We start from the raw sequence: 25,956 nt of genomic DNA on the forward strand, positions 1-25,956 counted from the left end.
AAGGGAATTAGTCTCTGGTCACCAGACCCATGGTGGAGCACTTACCAAGGAGGACTGGAAATTTGAACACTTTTCCTTTATTTTTCTGCCTTTATGTTCTATGTTTTGATTTGTTTTTCTGTGTTTTAAGATGGTGCCAGAGAGTGGTGACACTATACAGCACTTTATTTTGCAGCAAGATACATGGACAATAAATAAATCAAATCGGGTGAAGGGTGCACTTTACTCCAGTAAAATGTCCTATCACTAGAAGCAGTTTACAATTTTCTCTAATGGAATTTTCACAATTTTGGCAGAATTCCAAAACAGATTTGGTGTCATCTTAAACTCAGGAGAAACAGACCGCATATGCCAGTTAAATTGATTAATATGGCTTCTTTTCTATTGCACCCAATTAAGTGGCAATTTCACACAAACTTACATCTGAATAAGTACAAAGCAACTAAGATCATTTAAGGACCTTGTAGCATCTACTTCATTCTTTGAATGATATTTATCCCGTGCACATAATGGAAAGAATTGCCTCCAGGAAGTCCATGTACAATACAGGTCATTTTGGTATAACTTGACAGTTGTGCTCCTCTCATAGTTTCCATTTAGATCAGAGCAAAACTAAGAATCTCAAATTCATGGCAGCATGGATTGGATAGATTTAATCATAAAACATGGTTGAAGCATGCCTCGTAAAGAACAAAATGGACCTTATCTGTAGTAAAGCATAAAGAAAAGCTTTGTTACACCCAGTGCAGCTGTTCTCACTTTCCCTTTTATCTACAAATTTCTGGATCTCTGGGAACTGCCTCTAACCATTCGCTTGTTTTTTCCCAGACTGTTGAGGTTCTTGTTCATCAACTGTACAAATACATTTCTAATAATCAGAAACAAAAACAGAAATTGCTGGGTAAACTCAGCAGGTTGGCAGCATCTGTGGACAGGATAGCTCTGAAGAAGGGTTACTGGACTTGAAATGCTAACACTGTTTTGTGTCCACATATTTGCTGTCCTGTAGGGCAACTCCAAATAGCAAACTATCAACAAGCCTCTCAAAATAGATGGTATAGAGGATTAATCTCAAATTGGTTAAACCTCTCACAGTAAGCAAATTGCAGATTTGACAGATACCCACTAGAGCATTAACAAGAAACATATCTGTAATCTCTCCAAATATTATTAAAAATGCCAAAAGAACTGTGGATGCCGGAAATCAGAAACAAAGAGAAATTGCTCGAAAAACTGAGGAGGTCTGGTAGCATCTGCAGAGGAGTAGGTCAGGACAAGGATCACGGGTCCTGAAATGCTAATGCTGTTTTCTGAAAAATCAATATACGAGCTCTGCACAACAGCTGTCAGAATCCAGCTTTTGGCACGGTGGAGGTAGGTCAAGACCTACATCCACTTGGTCTTTTCTCCACACCTTCTTTCTATGAAGGAATCAGTGGATGGGCCTTCAGGTTAACTCTGCCATGGAAAGAATGGAAAGCTTGAGGTGCTTTACATTCATAAATGTACTGCATAGATGGCACACCTGGACCCCTCTGAATATTTACAGAATCTTGCAAAGAAAGCTTCACTGACATGCCTAAAATGTCGTTGGATAGGGAACCCTCAGTAATAAGGTGACTGGGGCAGCTAACACAATTTTTTGTTCTCTTGAGAGAATGGCTACTTGACGTTGAAATCTGCTAAGTGATCTTGAGAGAATGGTTATAATTTAAAAGATCACAGAAAATCAGGGTGTTTGGTTCCACTGGCTGAATTTGGAGACACAAGGGTTTGTCCTCAGTCCAAATTGAAATGATTAAAATCTATTGTTTGTGGAGATGACTTTTGCCTAAGCTAAACCTGTGGGTTCAAACAACACTGCCTGAAATTTAACAAAAAAATTACAGGATCTACCATAGTGCTGGCTGATTTGCAAAGCTGTATATTACACAATTGTGAATTTTGAATAATGTTGGTATACAGCTGAGACAGAGGAGAAACTTGCTGAAGCATGGTCTATTGTATATCTAAGTAATGAGTGGTGAAGACACTGTGTCGATCAGACAGCACCAGCATAATAAATAAGCAAAACATTTAAATGATAAAGGGATAGAAAGACTGCAAGTGTTTTCTGTAATGTAAAATTATATTTTTCTTTTTAAAAAGAATTCTTGATATCCCATGGTATGAGGTCATGAAGGAAAATCAGATTTATAATGATAAGCATTTTGATTTATAAAAAAGTTTGATTGAAAATATAGCAGATAAAGTGACCTAATAAACTGAAAACATTTGGAGTGCTCCAATGTGGCCACATGCAAGCTTACAAAACCAAATATAGACATCGCTGTATACTGCTGCTGGGAACTGGTTAGAGAAATTTAGCTAGATCCACAAATAACCTACTTATCTCCATTTATCTAGTGGTAAAGACAGGGTGGAACTGAGCCATGTAGCCTAGGAGCTGTCAGGTTAAATTTCACGTCTCTAATGACTTAGCCAACTTTTAAAGCTGCACTAAAATAAGTCAGTGTTCCAAAGCTAATCAAGGTAGATGGAAATTAGCCAAGGTCTGAATAGAGTTATATCCAATTACTCCTGTTGTAAAGTGTTTTGCAAGACCCTCAAAAAGTAAGTAATCTGTTAACAATCGCAGTCTGGGCAACAAGCTGCGTGAGTGAAGTTTTTGAAAGCCACTTTGGAGATACATGTGAGCAGAAGGAAAAGAAACAGAAACAAAGTTATATTTCTTATTTCAAGAGAAATATAACTATCTGCAATAGAGAGAAAAGAAAACTGGTGCTGAGATAATATTTTGTGAACTGAAAAATTTCCAACTGATAGCATCACACAATCCAAAAGATTAAAATGCAGAAATATTCTCTCTTTGAAACCGAAAAACAGCAGCCTATAAGGGACTGTGTTGGCGGGGAAACTGAAATTACCCCATTATCAACAGATCAAGTTCTGCTTTTGAAATCACATAACCATCACCTTTTAATGGAGACATCAAGGTCTGTTAGACAGTCCACGATCGTACTCCGGTGTCTCTGTACTGCGTTGTGGTCTGTCTGTACCATTTTCAACAATGACGTCAATGCAACATACCTTTAGAGAGAAAAAAATAAAAGCCTTTAGCATAAGTTACATATTTACTGGCACAAGAGTAAATTAGTTTAGAAAGAAGAAGTTGTATCCCCCCACAAAACATGCACATGGTCAAATATAGGAACAAGACTTTTGTCTCTTGAGAGTGAGAATGACTGAAAAAGGAACAAAAAATCCACATGGTAATACTTGGAAGCCAAATTACTGAGTTACAGTAAATTCAGCATTATCCTGGATTCAACCTCTTCAAGGAAACAAGACTTAGTTCTGGGTGCCCCATACTTATTATAATGAAGGGAAATAATTTTTTTCAGGTCATCTTGAACACTGTAGTTATCAAAAGTGAACAAGAGCGAACTTTTAACTTCCTTCAGGATGACGCATGGAGCCACAGGAAAGTGGAAAGTAATAAGCTTACTGAGAACCCAACTGTGTTTACACAACTAATAGAAGCCCACACTATCCGATACAATTTATAACAAAATAATAGGTTGGTCGACGTAGATTTATATCCACAGCCTTCGGGAGATGGCGGGTCAGCGGCCCAGAATGTAACCTGGATGCCAGCCAGGGGTCTGGAGCGAGGGGGGTGAGTGGAATGGTGGCCATTGGCTAGAGTGATACGTCTCTGTGGAGTACCGAGGAACAAAGGTACCTTGCTGTACAATTTCATAGATCTCTGAAGGTGTCTTCCAGAATGATTGCCTTCATTAGCCAAAACATTAAATATTGGACCAAGGAAGTCTTGTTCCAATTTGATAAAATATCGATTAGGCCATATATAGAACACTGCATGCAGTTCTGGTCGCTACACTATCGGAAGGACACGACTGCACTGGAAAAGATAAAGAGGAGATTCACCAGGGTGTTGAAAGGATGAAAAGTATGAACAGAGACTGGATAATCTGGGTTTGTTTGTCCTGTAGCAGGGGGAGCTGATGGGCTGCTGATTGAAGCATACAAAATTATGAGAGGCATAGGCAGGACAGATCATTACAATCTTTCCCCATGGCAGATGTGTGCAAAATCAGAGGGCACAAGTTTAAGGTGAGCAGTAAGTGGGTTAGAGGATGTGAAGGAAAACTTCTTTTTTCACCCAGAGGGTGAAGAAATATGGAACATGTTGCCTGAGAGAGTGGTGGAGGAAGGTACTAACAACAGGAAGAGTCTGTTTCTATGCTGCGAACTCGGACACTCTTGCACAGATATCAGTTTTTCTTTATTCTAGGCTGTATCGGTTTCAAAATTGTTACCTTCCAAGGTAATATCATAAACACTGATTTCATGCTTCAATATTTCTACCATAGAACTGTCAAGAGGGTGCTCTTGTGGCAATGCGGTAGTATTCCTACCTTTGAACCATACGGCCTGGGTTTAAGTCCCAGCTAGTTCAGAGGCGTGTAACAACATCTCTGACCAGCATGAGGAGAAATAGGTTAACTAAAAACACTTTAAAGAATTAAATCTACCTCTTCAGAACTGTCTACTAACACCTTTGAACAGATTGATTAAATAATTAAAACTGTCAAATTTCTTCTGTGTCTCAATGAGATTAACACATGAATAATCTACAAAATGCCATTTTCATACTTAAATGCCTCCTAAATTCTTGTTATAGCATTTGTCCACAAGGTTAACCAAAAAGCTAGCAACAGCAGCTACATTTGAAAAGTTACTGGACACAGTTAAATTAATAAAGGAAAAGTCAATGTAATTAATGCATCATTTACAAGACCAGAAACAGAAAGAGGGCCAAACTGAAAGCATACTTTATACCTGCCACTTGATTTTTATCTCAGTTTATGGAGTTTATAATATCACTGAATTCTCAAGGATCACCTTGTCATGTTATTATTTTCTGTTTTATCATTTCATTATTGAAAGATAAGCAGAATTACAAGTCACTGCAGAATTAAAATGAAACCTTTAATTAATTATTTTAAATATTTAATTATTGGCAATCATGCATAAAATGTGATATTTTGACAACATACATTGAAATTGAATAGCACAGGAATAATGCTCCCATTACTAGTTTTACCCAGAAGAAACTAGATTCCAAATCAGAGCTAATGGTTATAGTCAACATATTTTGAAAGAACACTTACCGAATATTTTTATCATTGTTTAATAAAAATCTACCCAAAATATTTACAGCTAGAACCTAAGAGTAAACAAACAAAAAAAACTTCACTTATTACAAAATTAACAGAAATACATTTCAATAAACAACAGACTTATCAATAACTATTCATTTGCTTCATCAATTCAGGCAACTATGTATTTTACAGAACTATTGTCCCTGAAAGTGACGTCACTGACTCATATTGGTGAGCAAGCACTCCTAAATTCCACAAATGCAGAATCCAAATTTGATTACTTTGAAAATACTCATCAAAACAAAGTATAGGATGGTTACTGGCACCCATGGAATTGCATTCCCCTCCTTTGCTAATGGGGGAATGAGGTAGGAAAAAGACAAATAGTATGTAGCAATTATTATATTAACCTCAAATGGAGACTAAATTTGCAAATTCTGAATTTCAATATCCCCATAAATATGCTGTCTTAGAGTTTCTTTTCTTATAAATAGCCCATTATTCTCATGCTTTAGAAGTAATTTTCATCAGCACTTCTATGTTTTTGTGTTCTTTGTTGAGAAGGAAGACCCTTGGTGGTACTTCCAAGGCAAGGTAGGAATAATGACATCAATGTCATGCCTTCTCTATTGTGGGAACATCTGTTCTGATGGGTAATGCTGATATTTCTACCTGGATTGGCAATGTGATGAACCATGGTAGAAATGTGCATCCTGCCTCTCTCAAACAATCCCATGCACCTTTGTGAATGACTTTTTTTTTACAACACTTTATTGAAACATAAATCTGTTCATTTTCTTTGCTCTCTTTTGGATGATAACCAGTCAGTTTTGAAATATTACTGAAGCCACAATTCTTGCTCGATCCGGTCACTGCCTACTGCTGTGAAGTCTTCTACATACAATTATACATTAAAATACTTGCAAAAAGGAACTGAAATTAAGTATGCCCATACAGGAAGACAAAGTGGGACTGTATGTAATGATCAAATTGAACTGTAAATGCTCTGCAATATCTAAAGAAGCCTCCTCTTCACATATTCACTGTTGCTGCCAACAGTTCCACAGTTGGTTTGAATGCCTTATGCCTGTAGCCAAACGTCACACGCATGGCCCAACAATTATTAAACAGATCATAGCTAAATTCAATGAACCATTATTTATCAACTTACATGCTCTAGTACAAACATCATACAGGAGTAAGAGTAATAAAGCTGATTGAGGTCTCCTGACCCCTAACATGTGATGTCATGGTCAAATGTATTACTACAACTACAATGCCAACTGAGTTCAGCTAAATTAATACAGGATTGGAATCAATATTAGAATCTTTATTGCTTTGTTAACAAATGACCAAGGGTCACTAGAAAAATCAGCTTTTCTTTTTCAAAACCATGTATTACAGGATCATGATGGTAATAGAGACCTGACAACTATAAATATGACAATATGATTGGATCTTTATTCAGTTAGAAAATTCAAATTGGTTTACTTCAGTATATTCCAGAACAATTTCAATTTAGTAACAAGTAAATATCACTTACCCTCAATCCACTCTCAGACTTAATATCCATCACTGTTAAAACAGTTTCATATAAAATAGCATTGCCTACATTTTTACTGGTTTCAGTGTTGGTTGCAACCTAAAATGAAAACACCACAATATAACAAAACTATCATAATTTTAAATCCATGTCCACTTTATAAATTAGGAGAAAGGGATGACATTTTGCAGGATATGGATGTGTGTTCCATTTATTCAAGTGTTAACTGTTGAATTATCTCATCATGTCAACGAAGTGGTCATTTTAAACAAACTGTTATTTGTTCCACAATAAGTTTTACACCTGTAATGATGCGATGCAAACAATTTGTGACTAAAATGTCAGGATGGAAGGGGACTATAATCTGAACCTTATTAAATTGAATCCAGTATCAAAACCTGTTTGTACAAAGCAACCTCAGAGTTCAGATATTTCGTGAATTCCCAGAGTGGTTCACAGCATCCATTTCAAAAAAAGCACATTCTATAATACTTCAATACAAAACGGTTTTATCAATTATGCCAAAATGCTTCTCCAAGATATTTTTATTCTATTAAAACAATAAAGTCTATAACTGTGAATGCTGATGAAACAAAGATTCCTCAGAACTTTTAAGTTCTATTAACAGATTTTTATCCCCAAAAGACTGCAATTGTTCTAATATGGAAAATAAGGAATGCCCAGAGACAAGTTCTTTCCCCTTTTTTTTGTCTCACCTGAAGAGATTGCTCTCCACTACATTCCAAGTGCAATCCTTCATCTTTGTGCCATCACTGGAAATGCTGAAAGGCTATTTGGTCATAAAGCTACAGCTTTGCCTGATCCTGTTCTCACTCAATGATGAGATGTACAATTTTGTGCAGAACTTACCATTGTGGGAACCAAAGTATTGAGTGATAGATTTGTAGTCAGAGTCATACAACATGGAAACACACTGAACAGACCCTTCAGTCCAACCAGCCTATGCCGAACATTATTCAAACTAAACTGGTCCCACCCACCTGTGTTTGGCCCATATCGCTCCAAACATTTATTTGTGTACTGACTTAATGTGTTTTAAATTTTGTAACTTTACCTGTATTCATCCTTCTTCTGCACGTTCATTCCACACAAGAACCACTGTGTAAAAAAATACTATCCCCCATGTCCTTTTAGAAGCTTTCTCCACTCACCTTACAAATATGCCAGAGTCTCAAAATCTCTCACCCATGGGAAACAACACCGACCATTCATATTATCATGATTTTACAAATCTCTGTAATGGTCATCCCTCAACCTCCTACACTCCAGTGGAAGTAGTCCCAGCCTATTCAGCCTCTCTCCATAACTCAAACTCTCCACTCCTGGCAACATCCTGGGAAATTTCTTCTGAACCTTCTTCAGCTTAATAACATCCTTCCTATAACTGGGCGACTAAAATACAGTTCTCTAGAGCAGGCCTCACCAAGGTCCTGTACAACCTCAACATAATGTCCCAAACCCTATATTCAAATGTCTGAGCAATCAAAGCAAGCATGCCAAATACCTTTTTAACCACTCTAGATTTGACGTTAACTTCAAAGAATTATGCACCTGGACCTTTCAAAAAAAACTGTCAAAGTTTTTCATGTTACACTGATCAGGACAGATGCGAGAATACTAATTTTCAAAGGGAATAACAATTTATACTGAAGAAGAGGGCACAGATGGTATGATGCTTATGACAGAGACTATAACAGAAAACAATTCTCCCTGAAATTTTTGTTTTTACATTTAAAAAACATGCTGACTTCGATTGATTGAAGCATAGTTTGGGGGCTGCCTTACTCCCTGTTGTTTATTTTAAAAAAGTGCAATATCTAGTTGTGTTTGCAGATAACAGAATCCTGCAAATGAACAGATGTAGCTTATAGTAAGTGTAAGTGAACCACATTGCGAGCCCAACATTCTTAAATTGGTTGCTGTTCAATGATTAGCACATGTAGAATTGCTTAGCAAGTGGTGACCAACAGTGAAGTTACGTTGAATATTCTGAGGTTTATTGGCAAGCGGTTCACTGATATCAGAATTCACTGTGATAATACCTCAACCAAGACCACTGATTAAGCAATCAGCACCATTCTAAAAAATATAAATTGTCACTTCCTTGAAAACCTAATGTTCTTGGGCCTGTCCTAATCAATGCAAGAAGAAAAGCCTCAATGATGCATTTATTTTTTTCCAGCAACATTTAAGTTCTGTTCTACAGAGTAATTATGGGAACCAATCCTTAGTCCATGGCTGGAGAAGATAATTGTTGGTTTTTAAGTACTAGATTAGATAACATGCAATGGCTAGGGATAAAACATGGGACATTCTGGGCTGTGATGTATTGGTTCCAATTATATTGTAATCCATGCAGCAGATCTGAAAAAGCAGTACAAAATCCAATTTTAAAATAAAAGAACATACAAAATTAGAACAGGCCATTCAGACCCTCGAGCCAGTTCAGATGTTCAACAAGATCACAGCTGATCTGCCTCAGGCCTCAATTCCTCTAAGTGACAGCTTAGCACAGCCATCAAATCCCCACTTTCAAATATTTACCTATCTTTTCTTCAAATAGCTTCAGTGATCCAGCCTTCACTACTCTCCATGGTAGAGCACTCTAGACATTTATTATCCTCTTGGTGAAGAAATTCCTTTGCATCTCAGCTCTGTCCTCTTATTGCGTAACCATGTCTCTTAGCACAAGACCACCTCACTAGTGGAAACATCCTCTCAAAATCTACCTGGTTAAATCCCCTCAGAATTTTGCATGCTTAATGTAGATCACCTCTCATGCTTTTAAACTCTAATGAATAAAGGCTTAACCAGATTGATTAGTTTGAATAAGTTGACCGTCCCCTCTTTCCAGGAATCAGAGAAACTCTTTTGAACAGCTTCCAATTGCACTACGTCCATTAGAGTCGGAGTCCTACAGCACAGAGACAGGGCCTTTAGCCTAAAGGTGCCCATGCCAACCAAAACGTCCACCAATAATAACCACATATCCCTGCACTTAGGCCATATTCTTTTAAACCTTCACTATCCTTGCATTTGTCCAAATGCCTTTTAAATGCTGTTTATGTACCACGCTCAACCACTTCTGCTGGTAGCTCATTCCATATGTGTTCCACTCTGTAAAAAAAATTGTCCCTCAGGTTCCCTTTTATTTCTTCCCCTCTAACCTTAAACTGATGCCCTTGATTGCCCAACCTTGGGAAAAAACATTAACCCCATCCATACCTTTTGTGATCTTGTACACTCCGAAAGATCTCTCCTCAGTCTCCTATGGTTCTAAAGAGAAAAAGTCCTAACTTGTCCAACCTCTCCCTATAACTCAGACCATTGAGCCCTGGCAACATCCTTATAAATTTATGCTGTGCTCTTTCATAACATCCTTCCTAAAACAAGGTGACCAAAACTGAACACAATACTCCAAGCATCACTACCCTGTCTACCTGTGACTCCATTTTCAGAAAACTGTGCACCTGAACTCTGAAGTCTCACTGTTCCACTACACTCCTTTAAGACCTTATCAATCAACATGAAACTCCTACCTTGATTTGACTTTCCAAAATGTAAGAACTCACACTCATGTATATTAAACTCCACTTGCCATGTCTCGGCCCACTTCCCCAGCTGATCAAGATCTTGCTGCAATTTCTAATAACCTTCCTCACTGTCCACAATACTATCTATTTTAGTGTCATCTGCAAACATACTAATCATGCCTTGTACATTCTCATCCAAATCATTGATATAGATAACAAGCCGCAATGGGACCAGCACGGACCCCTGAGGCACTTGACTAGTCACAGGCCTCCTGTCTGACAAGCATCCTTCCACTATTTACCCTCTCTGCTTCCTACAATCAAAACAATTGTGTATCCAATTTGCCAGCTCGCCTAGGATTTCATGCAATCTAACCTTCCAGAGCAGCTTACCATGTAGAACCTTATCAAAGGCCTTACTGAATCCATACAGACTACATCTACCACCCTGCCTTTGTCAACCTTCCTGGTCACTTCATTCAAGAATTCTAAAAAATTTGCAAAGCATGACCTCCTATGCACAAAGCCATGCTGACATTTCCTAATCAAACCCTGTCTTTCCAAGTGCATATTTATCTTATCTCTCAGAATCTTCAAGTAACTTACCTACCACAGATATTAGGCTTACTGGTCTACAGTTCCCAGGCTTTTCTTTGCAGCCCTTCTATAGAAAGGCTGCAACATTCACTACCCTCCTGTCTTCTGGTACCTCCCTGTGGCTAATGATGATGCAAAAATATCGGCCAGAGTCCCCACAATTTATTCTCTAACGTCTTGCAGTGTTCTTGGATATATCTGGTCAGGACCAGGAGATTTATCTATCTTCATACCAATTCTAATACATTACCTCCAATGCCATGAACTCCGATCTGGAGAAATAACCCTTATTAGGGCACCTTATCGAATGCCTTCTGATAACTCAAATACATCTACCAGTTCCCCTTTCATAACTGTGCTGGTTAAATCAAAAGACTAGCAAATTTGTCAAACGTACTTTCCCTTTCATTAAACCATGCTGGCTCTGTTTAATTGTGTTAAGTATTTCTCAATGTCATGCACTAAGAATGCAGCAGTTAAGCCTAAAAGACGTTCTGCCCTTCACACAAATGAGTAATATGATATCTGAATTTTTGTGCTGGTGCTATTGCTGCAGGACTGAATAAAACCACATGAAGTGGTTCATCAATCTTTGAGTTCTGAAGAAAGTTAGAAGTTGGAGCTGCAATGCAATTTATTTGTGCTTCCTGAGGCTTTGGTGCATTTCATACATAATGATGTGGAGGTGCTGCTGTTAGACTGGGGTGTACAAAGTTAAAAAATCACAACACCAGGTGAAAGTCCAACAGGTTTACTTGGAAGCACCATCTTTTGGAGTGCTGTTCCTTCAACAGGTGGCTGTCCTGATGACGGAGCAGCGGTCTGAAAGCTAGTGCTTCCAAATAAACATCTTGGACTATAACCTGGTCTTGTGTGATTTTTAACTTCATACATCACAATTTTCTTTTGACTCTTAGCTGAGGACAAAGCGTTCCTGAGATAGTTTGTCAGGCTCCTGCAAGATCTTCCATATTTATACCATTCCCCCATGGCCCACTTGAGTTGTAGGTTATCACTTCACAGTAGTGATCTGACAGATACGGTTCTAATTTAATTCAACAACATTTAAATGCTGTTAGAGAGCACCTCAAGATGGAGGTGCCTTCCATTGGGGCCTAGAGTCTCAGGAGCTGCGTACAGCCTTTAAAATGAAGTGGAAATGCAGCAAGTTAGAAGACCACCTCCTCATAAGATTGTGCAGATGGGCATGTTGCCAGTAAATGCAAGCTTGAGTCCTGGAAAAAACAACAGGCAGCAAGTAGCTTTGAAACGGATAAGATTTCAATCACAATTTCTCCAAGTTTAATGTGACTTCCACAGGGTTAGGCAGCCCTCAGCCGAGACTGAATTCACACCCTTCAGTTGCAGTGGAGGAACTCCAGGAGGCATAAGGATACTGTCAGGCTTGCTACCAATATAATACTGCTCAAGGATCTCCATGAAAGGAGTTGAGTTGGTACTTTAAAAATACAGGTAAAGTCAAAATTTCAGCTCAAATAGTTTATACTTTTAGAAGGACGCAGGTTGAAAAAATTCTCAAATTTTTCTTTAACACTGAAAATGTCCTTCCCTACAACGATATCAGTAAATCATTTAAAAGCAAAGAAGACAAAGTAAGAAAGAAAGCATGGCTACAGAGAAATGAGAAAACATTGACTGCTTTATTAAACAAAGTGGCTGAAGCAGAAACCTGTGCATCTTTCAAGGGAAAAAAGCAGAGGAGCAAACAGAGAAAGCAGGACAGTGTAACAATGTCTAGAATCACATAAATTTACATGCATGGAAGCAGCACCTTCAACTTAATCTACACCATGTAAACTCCACACACTGGAAATTTTAGACTAAACACGTTATCCTCTATACTCACCTTAACATCCATCTTCAGATGTCTTTATCTGCCCTCGTTTAAAGAACACAATGGTCACCTGCTCTAGTAAAAACCCAGCAGACACACCATGGGTTGATTGATCTCAAGATCCGTAAACATCATGCTTCTCTAAGACCCCAATAATTGTAAAATTATTCAGTAGTGAAGTATTTCAAAGCTACTCAGTCCCATTTTAATCAATAAAAGTTTCAGCAGCCAGGGAAAAATCTAATCTTTTTTTCTTGTAGATACATAATAAAATAGGATTAAGACATCTGCTAATTCATGCCAACAAATAATTTGCCTTTCTTTTTAAAAAAAATCAAGTTTGGAAATGGAAACAAATTTGATGAAAATAGGCTTTTGCCTCTAGTCAGACCTTGAATCCAGTCATATTACTGGAAATTACCTCTAGTAATGAACGAGAATTAATGCAGGTTCCAGTACATTTACAAAACATTGCAAACTGCCAACAATTCATTTATTTCTTTTCCTTATGTAGAAACATTAAGCCTTTCACAGCAGCTGTTTGAGGCCCTGTAGAATATAATGTAGGAAATCATAGGCAGAATAAAGAGTACAGTAAACAGAGGGTGGTGTTAAATGCATGTGTGGGTGTGGAAATGATGCATTCGTGGCTTTCTTGTGGCATTGAATATACTTGAGTTTTGGGGAGCTGTTAGCAATAAGACTATAATCAGCAATGCAAGGCTTTGAAAATTAGAATGAAAAGCATATTTAAAATATTATGACTAGATGAAAGATTTTGGAATTATGGAAACCAACTGACAATGTTTATAATATTATAAGCAAGAAGTGGGTAATGATAGGCTGATTAGCCTAACATACATTATTGGAAAAGTACTGGAATTAGTTATAAAGGAAGTAATGGCAGAACATCTGGAAAATCATCATCCGATCAAGCAGAGTTAGCATGGCTTTCTGACATGGAAACGTCGTCTAATTTATTAGAGATTTTTGAGGAAGTCTCAACTACAGTGAATCGAGGGAAACTAGAAGATGTGTTATATTTGGACCTCCAGAAGACGCTCGACAAACAGCTTCACAAAAGGTTAAGTCGTAAGACAAGAGCCCATAGCATTGGTGGTAGTATATCGGCACAGAAAAAGAATCGGCTAATGAGTAGGTAACAGAACTGAGGATAAGGGGACTTTTTTCAAACTGGTGACCGTGACCAATGGAGTTCTACAGGGGTTAGTAGATCAGAGACGACAACTGTTTATAACAGATGTTAATGACTTGGAGGAAGCAAGTGAAAGTATTTCCTGCCAACTTTGCAGGTAATACAAAAATAAGTGAAGAGTGATGCAAACAAGTTTAAGTAAGTGGGTGAAAAGTTGGGAAATGAAGTATAATATGGTAAAATGTGTTCATTTTGGAAGGAGAACAGATTATTATTTAAATGGTTAAAAAAAACTAGAGAGCTGCAACACAAGAGGGATTTGGGAATAGTTGCATTCAAAATACAAAGCTAGCACACAGATGCAGCAGATAATCAGGAAGGTGAATGGAAATTTGGCCCTTATTTCAATTGGGGCTGGAGTGTAAGAGTAGGGAAGCTTTACACCAACTGTACAAGGTGTTGGTGAGACCACAGCTGGAGCACTGTTAGCAGTTTGGTCTCTTTATTTCAGGAAAAAATATAATTTCTTTAGAGGAGGTTCACTAGGATGATTCCTGGTATGGAGGGATTATCTTATAAGCAAAAGCTAAACATGTTAGGACTCCATTCACTGAAGTTTACAAGAATGAGAAGTGATCGAATTGAAATATAAGTTTCTTAAGGGGCTTGACAGAGTAAATGCTGAGCAGATGTTCCCCTCATGAGGGGAGTCCAGAACGAGAAAGCATAGTCTCAGAAAAAAGGGTTTTATGACTGAGATGAGACTTTTCTTGAGGGTTAACAGTTTTTGGAACTCGTTATCACAGACAGTGGTGGGGCATTGTGCATATTTAAGTCTGATGAAGATTGATTTATAATCATTAGTGAATTAAGAGTTATAGGATAAATGCAGGAAAGTGGACGTGAGGAATGTTGAATTAGCCACGATCCTATTGAATGGCAGAACAAGCTCAAAGGGTCGAACGGCCTACATTAGTTTCTATTTCTTATGGTCCTTTATTATAAAGATAGCAATTTGGGTCAAGATTGAACGATGAAGCCATGGGGTAACTAATGGAAGCCTCTAGGTTGAGACTGCCAGATAGTACACTGATTTCTGGCTTGCTCAATGGAAGGTCCTCCACATTTAACTGGGTGTTGAGGAATATATATTACTTGGTATCAGCACTTCAGGAACCGAAGTGCTTAAATCGTGAGTTATTGCAATTCGGGGAGCAGGGCACTGTCATGTTCAAGCATTGCTGTAATAAAACCCAGTAAATTTTCACATCAAGGATACAGATCATTAAAATGCATGTCTGAAAATGCAAGACTAGAATTCCATAGCAAACAATTAATAACAAGTGATCTTTTCTTTATCCAATATTTTGGTCTTGAGCCCAAGAGATAATTTGCCAAATGAACTTGTCACTGTGCTCTGAACTCATGTATTAAACCACTCACCTGAGCAAGAATATCATTCATTTGTTCGCTGGCTTCATCGTCACTTTTCCCCAATATTCTCAACAATCTTAAAATCTGGACCTGCGAAGTAAAAAAAACCCACAAAATATGTCAATCTGAAGGAACACAGGGGCACTGAAACAGAATAGACAATACTCAACTGTACATTTCAATCAGAAGTTAAAGTATCTCAACACATGACTGGGAAATAAACTTAAAAATTAAAAATATTTAGAAGTACTAAAAAGCAAAATAATTAGAATTAAAATCTAGTTTCCAACAGAAAATGGCAAGTGAAAATTTGTACCACACAAAGTCTGCATATAAAGTCTGATAAAATGTTGCCTCGACAGCTACTAGATGTGATAGAGTGGTTGCATATAAGGAATGTGTGCTCAAAAATTTAAGAGGATTCAAACCCTGGGTGGAGTTCAATAATTCAACACAATGAAGTTTTATTTGGAGCTTATGAGCAGCAGAAACCGGTGATGATATTTCACAGTATAATCTCTGGCAACTGTGCCCTTAACTTATAGAAGACTTAGTGTTGAACATGATGAGGGAGCTGACTTACTCTGCTGATGGTTGTGCATAACCGTCAGCCAGTTGGTAAAATTAAATGGGGAGCAGGAGGGGATAGGACGAAGGGGTTAAGTGAAGAATGAAGAGTAGCGGAGCATGCAAGAAGAGTGAGAGTTGGATAATCTAGAAAGATAGAAGCAATATGAGAGAAATAACAAACAAAAATGGAAGATTAGGAAAAAGATAGGGAAAGGTAAAATAATGCCAAAGGGAAGGAAACAGATATGCAGGCACCACTATTCAAACTAGTAAAATGTGACTTTGAAAATCTGTGTACATTTCTTTTGAAATAAAACAAGGACCATGAGTTTCTTAAAAAGTCAGTTATTAATAACAGTCCTTATTTAAAGGACAAAAATGCAAGCTAAATTTCTAATGAAAACATTCCATGAGATAGTATTTTATGGTCATGATATTGATGCCATTAGTAGACATAATTAGGTGCTTCTTATAAAGCTGTGAAGACTATCGTCAGGTCTTAGTCAAGTCTGATCATTGAAATCAGTGGGCAAAACATTGCATGGTTACATTAAATGGCAGAGCCCTTAGGAGCATTACCATACAGAGGGATCTGGGTATACTTTTTTAAATATCCATTCACAGGATGAGGATATCGCTGTCTAGGCCAAATTTATTGCCCAAAGGGCAGTTGAGAGTCAACCACATTGCTGTGGGTCTGGAGTCACATATAGGCCAGACCAGAAAGGGATGGCAGTTTCCTTCCCTAAAGGATACAGTGATCCAGCCAGCTTTTTACAACAATTGACAATGGATTCATGGTCATCAATAGACTTTTAATTCCAGATTTTTTTATTGAATTCAAATTCCACCTTCTGCTGTGGTAGGATTCGAATCAGAGTCCAGAGAACATTATCTGAGTCTCTGGATTAACAGTCCAGCAATAATACCAATAGGCCACCGCCTCCCCACTTTCAGGATTCAAGTCTTCAGAATCCTGAAAGTGGCAACACAAGCAGATAAGGGAGTCAAGAAGGCATAAAGTACGCTTGCTTTCATTGGCTGGGGAGTCGAATATAAAAGTTGGCAAATTATGTTACAACTGTATAAAACTTTAGTTAAGCCACATTTGGAATATTGCATGCAGTTCTGGTCACTGCGTTATGAGAAGGATGCATTAGAGAGAGTGCAATGAAGGCCTACCAGGATGTTGCCTGGTCTGCAGGGTTTTGAGTATGATGAGAGGGTGGATAAACTCTATTGTTTTCACTGGAAAGATGGAGCCTCAGGAATGACCTGATAGAGGTCTACAAAATTATGAGGGGCATAGAGAGGGTGGATAGTCAGAAACTTTTTCTCAGGGTAAAAAGACCAATGAAAAGAGGGCACAGGTACAAGTAAGAGGAGGTACGTTTAGGGAAGAAATGTGTATGAGTGCCTGGAATGCACTGCCAGTGGATGTAGTGGGAGCTGGCATGTTAACAAGGTTTAAGGCTATCTTGATAGACAAATGAATAGGAGGTAAACAGAGGGAAAGAACTACTTATTTGCAGTAAAGATTGGGAATGAGCACAGGATTGGTGGGCCAAAGGGCCTGTTCCTGTGATGTATTGTTCTTTGTATATATCAGGTTAATGAGTGGTGATCAGTAAGTCTGGTGTCTCTGGACTTCAGGAAGACATTTAAATAGATATCTTTCAGGGAAGTTGTTTAAAAATAACTTAATGGCCATTTCTCAGACTGAACCGTTAGAGATGTGTACTTCAATTCTCAGCCCTCTTTTGTTTTGGATCTAAAGCAAGAGAACGTGATTTTGAAATTTACCAAACACACAGCTGCAGCAGGTTTCACAAATACCAGGTAATGTAAAAAAAACTTCAAAAGGGCAGACAAAGATTATACATGCAACAAAAGTTGAGAAGTCAACTTGGAGAAAGAAAAAGAAGAAATTAAAGAACATAGTCAATGAAATGATTTGGATCATGGGGTATGTGTGAATCACAAGAGCAACATTTATTATATATCCCTAGCTTCTCTGGAGAAGGTGGGAGGGAGTAAGCTGCTACTGCAAACCACTGAAGTCCATACATTGTAGGAACACCTGTAGTATGGTTAGGTACACCTTCAACAAACTGGTGCTTGCGAGTACATCATTTCCTGAAAAAGTGTGCATTGAAAGTTATAGAAAAGACCATTAGCATTTTGAAATTTGGAACAAAAAACATATGAATAAAGGTATAATAGAAAAAATCTTTGTCCAAAGGACATAAGGTTATTGCAGACAAAATTCTTTTCTCTTGTCTCTGCTGGAGACATACATGACTAGGAACTGGATTGGACTCAGTCAGGCTGCTGCAGGCATTTTGTCAACAATTATTATTAGATTTACAGCTGAAGAATGATCAAGACAGATGGGTACTAAATGACACCCTTTAGTACTGTCACAGTAAGGAATGAATACTTACAGGGGTCAGATGAGGGGGGAAAGAAAATGATAAATAAACAAAAAGGGGAAAAAGTTATTAATGTTGCCTATTTGTGTAATTAGTTAAAACAAAGAGGTAAAGACAATTCATCTGCAAAATTATTGTTACTCCCATATTCAAGGCACCAAGTGCTTTGAGGAAAACAAAATGACAACAAGTAACATATTAGATGGTTACTTTTTCAATGGAAATTTAGGAATTTACCTGAAGAAAAGGGTCACTAATGCCAGAAACATCATGCTCTGGAGAGTAGCCAGACATAATCAGGTTCTTCAGGGATTTAACTAGCTGTGGAACAACCTAAGATTGAAAAGAACACATATCTCACAGCAGAATTTGTGCATCATTCATAAATAACTTCCAAGAATTTTAACATTTTTTCATTATATAAATCAATTTTTATATAACTTTTAAAATAAATCCATAATGATGCTGTTACATTGATCACCAATTCAATAACATTGCCTTATGTCGGATGAAGATAACAAATTGAATTAAAATCTCGTTAGAAGGAAGAAAGAAGCGGCTAGAATTCAAAGATAGCTTCTCAATGATTAGAAGTGTTAAGGACAGTATCAGAATTTTATTTTGGGATTACTTATTTACATTGTTCATGCCAATTATTTGACTACATGACTAAAAGCAAGTGTCTACATTTGCAGATTGTATGCAAGTCAGAAGCATAGTAAACATTTCTGTGACTAAAGGTTAGCAAGTGTCCATTGATAAGGTGTTGAAAGGTTGCGGGGGGGGGAGTGGTAGATAGAATTCAACACCAGTAATGTGAGATAAAGAAAGCAAAATGCATTTAAAGCCACATCAGATCAGACGTGATCTTACTGAGCCGCATTGCAGGTTCGAAGGGTCAAATACTTGCTCCAGCTCCAATTGCTTATTTTTTGACACCCTCTATCCAGCAGGGGTCACTAGGTAATCACCAGCAGACACATTACAGTAGTTGGTTTTCTAAACCAATATCCCAGCTCAGATGGACTAACTTATCAGGGAGTAAGATTTGAGCCAGGAGGCATCCTGCCCATTTGAATGACTGCAGTGTTGCTGAATATTGCAGAAAAGCATTAAGACATAAATAAATAAAGATATTTAACAATCTTCAAAGAGTAAAGATATTCAATGCAAAATATCTTCCAAATAAATGTGAAGATGATTTTTCACTAAACCTTTTCTTCAAGCATCATCTCTTTTAAGCATTAATTAACCTCTGTTACCTTGATAAAGTGACAATTCTTCATAATACAGTATAGTAATTTATTGTCACTTGTATTTAGGAAAATACAGTAAAACTTTGTCTCCATACGCCAATACCATTTTAAATAGAGAAAATATGACAGTAACTAAGACAAATACAAAAATACTCTGTCAATAGATTATTAGACTAATGGAGGTATCAGAGTAAAAGGTTCTTCAGCTGGACTTTGAGAAATTCTTCTCACTAGAATAGCATAATCCGTTGGATAACAGGAGAAACCCTGACTAATTTCCACCCTCTCTAATCCAGGGGCTGATGAGGGCAGTGCAACCCTTTCTACTTTCAGGGCGAGGATAATTACTGCTGGACTGCACTACAGCAAAGTCTCCTAACCTGCATGGCTCAATATCATTTCTAGCTATTAAGTTAAGAGAGTATCCAACAGTAATGCAACATTGGTAACACTTCTACCTTCAATTTCACATTTAAATAAGACACCACAGAAAATTCAATATCATCAATCCAAACAAGCTATTTGTTAACATCTTGCAAACATTGCATATATTTCATGCTATGTTACACATAAAACCCGTTTACTGCAATACTTAGCTTATACCGCACTCCAACACAAAGTAATGAAACTGCTAATTTCATAGGCTCAATTTTGAAAAAAACCTAAGCTTTCAGAAAATGTACCTTTTACAAACTTATCAGTGTATTATTTGAGTTCGCATGACGTTTTACTACTTAATATTTTTCCACCTCTTGACACTGCTCTAAGGATTTTGGTCACTCACCTTGCACTGCCATTTGGGACTTTAGGCTTGAGTGAGACTGGACAACATGAAGAAAATGAGGGGCATGGATGGAAGGATGCAGGGGAGTTGGGTTGTAGAGCTGAGGCAGATCTGAGAGTGACAGCCTGGCTCAAATTATAACACTCTTGCCCAAGTCAGAACCCACACCAGGAGTTCAAGCGCATTAAACTGGCCTGACACCCCAGCAAGTGCACAGGGAGTGTTGCACTGGGTAAGCTGTCTTTTGGATGAAATGTTAAACGTTAAGTCCTGTCAGCTCTTTGAAGTGGATACAAGGAAAATGAGTTATTTCTGCCATCCTGGCCAATATTTATGGGAGAAAGTGAGGACTGCAGAAGCTGGAGATCAGAGCTGAAAATGTGTTGCTGGAAAAGCGCAGCAGGTCAGGCAGCATCCAAGGAGGAGAATCGACGTTTCGGGCATGAGCCCTTCTTCAGGAACGAGGAGAGTGTGCCAAGCAGGCTAAGATAAAAGGTAGGGAGGAGGGGGGGAGGGGCATTGGAAGTGCGATAGGTAGGAGGAGGTTAAGGTGAGGGTGATAGGCCGGAGTGGGGGTGGGGGCAGAGAGATCAGGAAGAAGATTGCAGGTTAGGAAAGTGGTGCTGAGTTCGAGGTTTGGGACTGAGACAAGGTGGGGGGAGGGGAAATGAGGAAACTGGAGAAATCTGAGTTCATCCCTTGTGGTTGGAGGGTTCCTAAGCGGAAGATGAGGCGCTCTTCCTCCAGCCGTCGTGTTGCTATGGTCTGGTGATGGAGGAGTCCAAGGGCCTGGATGTCCTTGGTGGGGTGGGAGGGGGAGTTGAAGTGTTGAGCCACGGGGTGGTTGGGTTGGTTGGTCCGGGTGTCCCAGAGGTGTTCTCTGAAACGTTCCGCAAGTAGGCGGCCTGTCTCCCCAATATAGAGGAGGCCACATCGGGTGCAGCGGATGCAGTAAATGATGTGTGTGGAGGTGCAGGTGAATTTGTGGCGGATATGGAAGGATCCCTTGGGGCCTTGGAGGGAAGTCAGGGGGGAGGTGTGACCACAAGTTTTGCATTTCTTGCGGTTGCAGGGAAGGTACCAGGAGTGGAGGTTGGGTTGGTGGGGGGTGTGGACCTGACAAGGGAGTCACGGAGGGAGTGGTTTTTTCGGAATGCTGATAGGGGAGCGGAGGGAAATATATCCCTGGTGGCGGTGTTCATTTGGAGGTGGCGGAAATGACGACGGATGATACGATGTATATGGAGGTTGGTGGGATGGTAGGTGAGAACCAGTGGGGTTCTGTCCTGGTGGAGATTGGAGGAGCGGGAAGTGGAGGAGATGCATTGGAGAGCCTCGTCAATCACGTCTGGGAGGAAATTGCGGTCTTTGAAGGAGGAGGCCATCTGGGCTGTGCGGTATTGGAACTGGTTCTCCTGGGAGCAGATGCGGCGGAGATGAAGGAATTGGGAATATGGGATGGCGTTTTTACAGTCTAGGTAGCTGTGGGAGTCAGTCGGTTTATAATAAACGTCCGTGCTGATTCAGTTGTCCGAGATCGAAATGAAGAGGTCTAGAAAGGGGAGGGAGAAGTCCGAGATGGTCCAGGTAAATTTGAGGTCGGGGTGGAAGGTGTTGGTAGAGTGGATGAACTGTTCAACCTCTTCATGGGAGCATGAGGCAGCACCGATACAGTCATCGATGTAGCGGATTCCACATATCCTACGAAGAGGCAGGCATAGCTGGGGCCTATGCGGATGCCCATGTGGAACAGTTCATCTTCCGCAGCTACACTGGCACCACCCTCCACCTTTTCCTCTGCTACATCAATGACTGTATCGGTGCTGCCTCGTGCTCCCATGAGGAGGTTGAACAGTTCATCCACTTTACCAACACCTTCCACCCCGACCTCAAATTTACCTGGACCATCTCAGACTCCTCCCTCCCCTTCCTAGACCTCTCCATTTCTATCTCGGATGACCGAATCAACACGGACATTTACTTTAAACCGACCGACTCCCACAGCGACCTAGACTACACCTCCTCCCACCCTGCTCCCTGTAAAAACGCCATCCCATATTCCCAATTCCTTCATCTCCGCCGCATCTGCTCCCAGGAGGACCAGTTCCAATACCGAACAACCCAGATGGCCTCCTTCTTCAAAGACCGCAATTTCCCCCCAGACGTGATCGACGATGCTCTCCACTGCATCTCCTCCACTTCCCGCTCCTCCAATCGCCACCAGGACAGAACCCCACTGGTCCTCACCTACCACCCCAACAACCTCCATATACATCGTATCATCCGTCGTCATTTCTGCTACCTCCAAACGAAACCCACCACCAAGAATATATTCCCCTCCCCTATCAGCATTCTGAAAAGACCACTCCCTCCGTGACTCCCTTGTCAGGTCCACACCCCCCACCAACCCAACCTCCACTCCTGGTACCTTCCCCTGCAACCGCATGAAATGCAAAACTTGCGCCCACACCTCCCCCCCTTACTTCCCTCCAAGGCCCCAAGGGATCCTTCCATATCTGCCACAAATCATTTACACGTCCACACACATCATTTACTGCATCCGCTGCACCCGATGTGGCCTCCTCTATATTGGGAAGACAGGCCGCCTACTTGCGGAATGTTTCAGAAAACACCTCTGGGACACCCGGACCAACCAACTCAACCACCCCGTGGCTCAACACTTCAACTTCCCCTCCCACTCCACCAAGGACATGCAGGTCCTTGGACTTCTCCATCGCCAGACCATAGCAATACGACGGCTGGAGGAAGAGCGCCTCATCTTCCGTCTAGGAACCCTCCAACCACAAGGGATGAACTCAGATTTCTCCAGTTTCCTAATTTCCCCTCTCCCATCTTGTCTGCAGTGGCCAATATTTATCCCTCAATCAACGCAAATGTTCTAATCATTATTGCACTGATGCTTATGGAAATTTGCTATGTGCTAACTAGCCAAAGCAACATGACGACAAGCAGAGAAAAAGGTACTGCTTAATTTGGTTGTGAATAAAATGAAGTACTGACTTTAAGTGCAGCTGGCTCTACCTGCTATTTAATCCAAAAATAAATGCTCTGAGCTTACTGGAAATACCAAAGCTAGTTGAATTTGCATTGAATTTTGCACTATTTTATCATACAAAATTAACCCTATGAGTCACTTTAAAATTACAAGACTACATGCTGGAAGGTATTTGGCCTACCACCCCTATTCTGGCTCTTTGAAAAATCTATCAATTAGTCTCTGTCCTCTGCTTCTTTCCTATAGCCTTTCAAGAATTCCTCTTTCAAGTATCCAAAAAACACCCACTCATGAAACATTTCACAACACCATGACAGATCCGCAACGTTGTCCTGTCATTCACAAATAGAGTAGAACTTTTAGATTTCTTCAATCACTTTCAATTTGGGCATACAGAGTCAGATTTTAGCTGAATTTGTGAAAGTAACTGAATAAATCTCTCTTGTTCATTTATGCTTAGTTCTTCTTAATGACCATTCAGAGACAGGATAGGCTGAAAATGGTGTCTTCTCATCCTTTTGAGCACAGCCATAAACTTCGTTTCATTTCATATAGAGGAGCTGATGTTGGACTGGAGTGGACAAAATTAAGAATAACGCAACACTATGTTATAGTCCAACAAGTTTATTTGGAAGTACAAGCTTTCGGAGCGCTGCTCCTCTGTTAAGTAGCAAGTGGGGCAGCATTGTCAGACACAGACTGTGCTATGTAATTTCATATGGTTTAACACATAACCACCTTGAAATTATTCGTTTTTTTCCCCATCCCTAGATTTCAACATATTCAATTGCAAGCTGTCCCTTAATGAAATAGCAGCTCTAACAGGACTGACAGAGAAAACTCGCATTAACTCAAACGCAAAGTTTGTGAGAAGATTTGTAGCTCGGGTGCTCGTTGTTGTGGTTCTGTTCGCCGAGTTGGGAACTTGTGTCGCAAACGTTTCGTCCCCTGTCTAGGTGACATCCTCAGTGCTTGGGAGCCTCCTGTGAAGTGCTTCACAGGAGGCTCCCAAGCACTGAGGATGTCACCTAGACAGGGGACGAAACGTTTGCAACACAAATTCCCAACTCGGCGAACAGAACCACAACATTACGCAAACTTATTTAGAAGGAACCACTTCGTAACTACAGCATTGTGTCTTGGATATATTTCGTGGCAATTGTCAGTGTACTTGTACAACTGACCTGATACAACTTATCTCATCAGGAATGGAAGCTCTTGGTCCTAATAAATGCTACAAGTCAACTTTATCACTGATTTTGTTACACAACTGTTTAAAGCTTCTTTGCAGTAATCTTGATAAGGTAGGAGTATAGGCTGAAACCCACTCCCTGATTACAGCCTTACCTTCTCATTCTAGAATCCAAATTATGGAAAGCAGGAAGAAAAGAAAGATAGTCATTAAAGGAAGCCAGATGCAGACAGAGCAAAGCAACTGCACAGTAGTTAAAGTTAGCAGCATTGAAAGTTTAATTACCGATTGATCATGCAGTATGAATTGGAAGCGATATACTACAATTCACAAAGTGTAACAGCTCAACCACTTCAATCACACCCAGTTTCTTTCCTACAGTAACTAACCTTTGCAGATGTAGATTTGAGATACACAAAGTTTCCACTGTATCATTCTGGTGATCATATTTTATGACTAAGTCTGCACAACTAGGCATGGGCAGGATAGCCTGAGCGCAAGAAAACATCACAGCAGACTTGGAATATAGCCTTCATTTACACCAATATATGTGCACTCACTAAGACAATTCACAGGAAAGCCAAAATAATTCAAAATCACAGTTGACATTCTTCGTTCTCCAAGCCATAGCAACTGCAGCAAACCTACTTGATCCAGTATTTACAAGTGACTGAACATGGAAGGCTCATGATCTTTAATATAGGATGGTAAAACTGATCACTCGTCCACTGGGGGAGCTGAGCTGCATTTTCCCACTCATAGCCACAATATTATTAGTTTTGGTTTCTGCTGAAGAGTAAATTCTTGTTGAATATGATTCCCAATTATGAAGTTTCTGAAATGACATTCCTCACCTTCTTCCAGTATTTTGGAGCAGATACATGGAAGTATTAAAGTGCCTATATTTTCCTATGTTTTAAAAAAATGAGGCAGAACAATTTCTAGCTTAAATTCAGTGCTAGGAAAGATAATGGAATCATTGCTCAATGATGCAACAGAATAATACTCAACAACTGTAAGGATAACACGTAACTCCAGAAGTGAAGATCCTACTTAATGTTTTTGAAGCAACACCAAAAGACATTTCCTTGAGCTGTCACATAGCAGATACGTGTCAAATCAGATAGTGTCAGGAGATGGTAGCAGAATGGATATCAAAGTGGCTATAAAGCAGAATAAAGAATAAGAGCTAAACTCAGTCACCAAGACTGGCAAAAGGAGGCAACTTGAGGTCCACAAGGATCTGTGTTGGGACGACTGTTGTTCAGAATTTACACAGACTTGGACTCAGAAATCAGAAGTATAACTTCAAAATTTGTTGATGACACTGAATTAGGAGGACTTTATACTTGTGACAAAGTACAGCAAAATGTTCATA

The 25,956-nt window shown here is 39.4% G+C and overlaps 1 protein-coding gene across 2 annotated transcripts in view; it reads right to left on the bottom strand.

Annotated features, from left to right (window-relative positions):
* LOC132822888 (AP-1 complex subunit gamma-1-like) overlaps positions 1-25,956 on the bottom strand; it is a 146,539-nt gene that overhangs the window by 38,038 nt on the left and 82,545 nt on the right. For both annotated transcript variants that reach the window (XM_060836275.1, XM_060836274.1), the window contains exons 7-11: positions 18,568-18,663; positions 15,338-15,418; positions 6,733-6,831; positions 5,199-5,254; positions 2,977-3,090 (exon numbers count right to left, since the gene is read on the bottom strand). In XM_060836275.1, coding sequence (XP_060692258.1) covers positions 2,977-3,090; positions 5,199-5,254; positions 6,733-6,831; positions 15,338-15,418; positions 18,568-18,663 — 446 coding nt within the window. The remainder of the gene's footprint in view (positions 1-2,976; positions 3,091-5,198; positions 5,255-6,732; positions 6,832-15,337; positions 15,419-18,567; positions 18,664-25,956) is intronic.

The sequence above is a fragment of the Hemiscyllium ocellatum genome, chromosome 15, assembly GCF_020745735.1.
Source record: "Hemiscyllium ocellatum isolate sHemOce1 chromosome 15, sHemOce1.pat.X.cur, whole genome shotgun sequence".
Lineage (NCBI taxonomy): Eukaryota > Metazoa > Chordata > Chondrichthyes > Orectolobiformes > Hemiscylliidae > Hemiscyllium > Hemiscyllium ocellatum.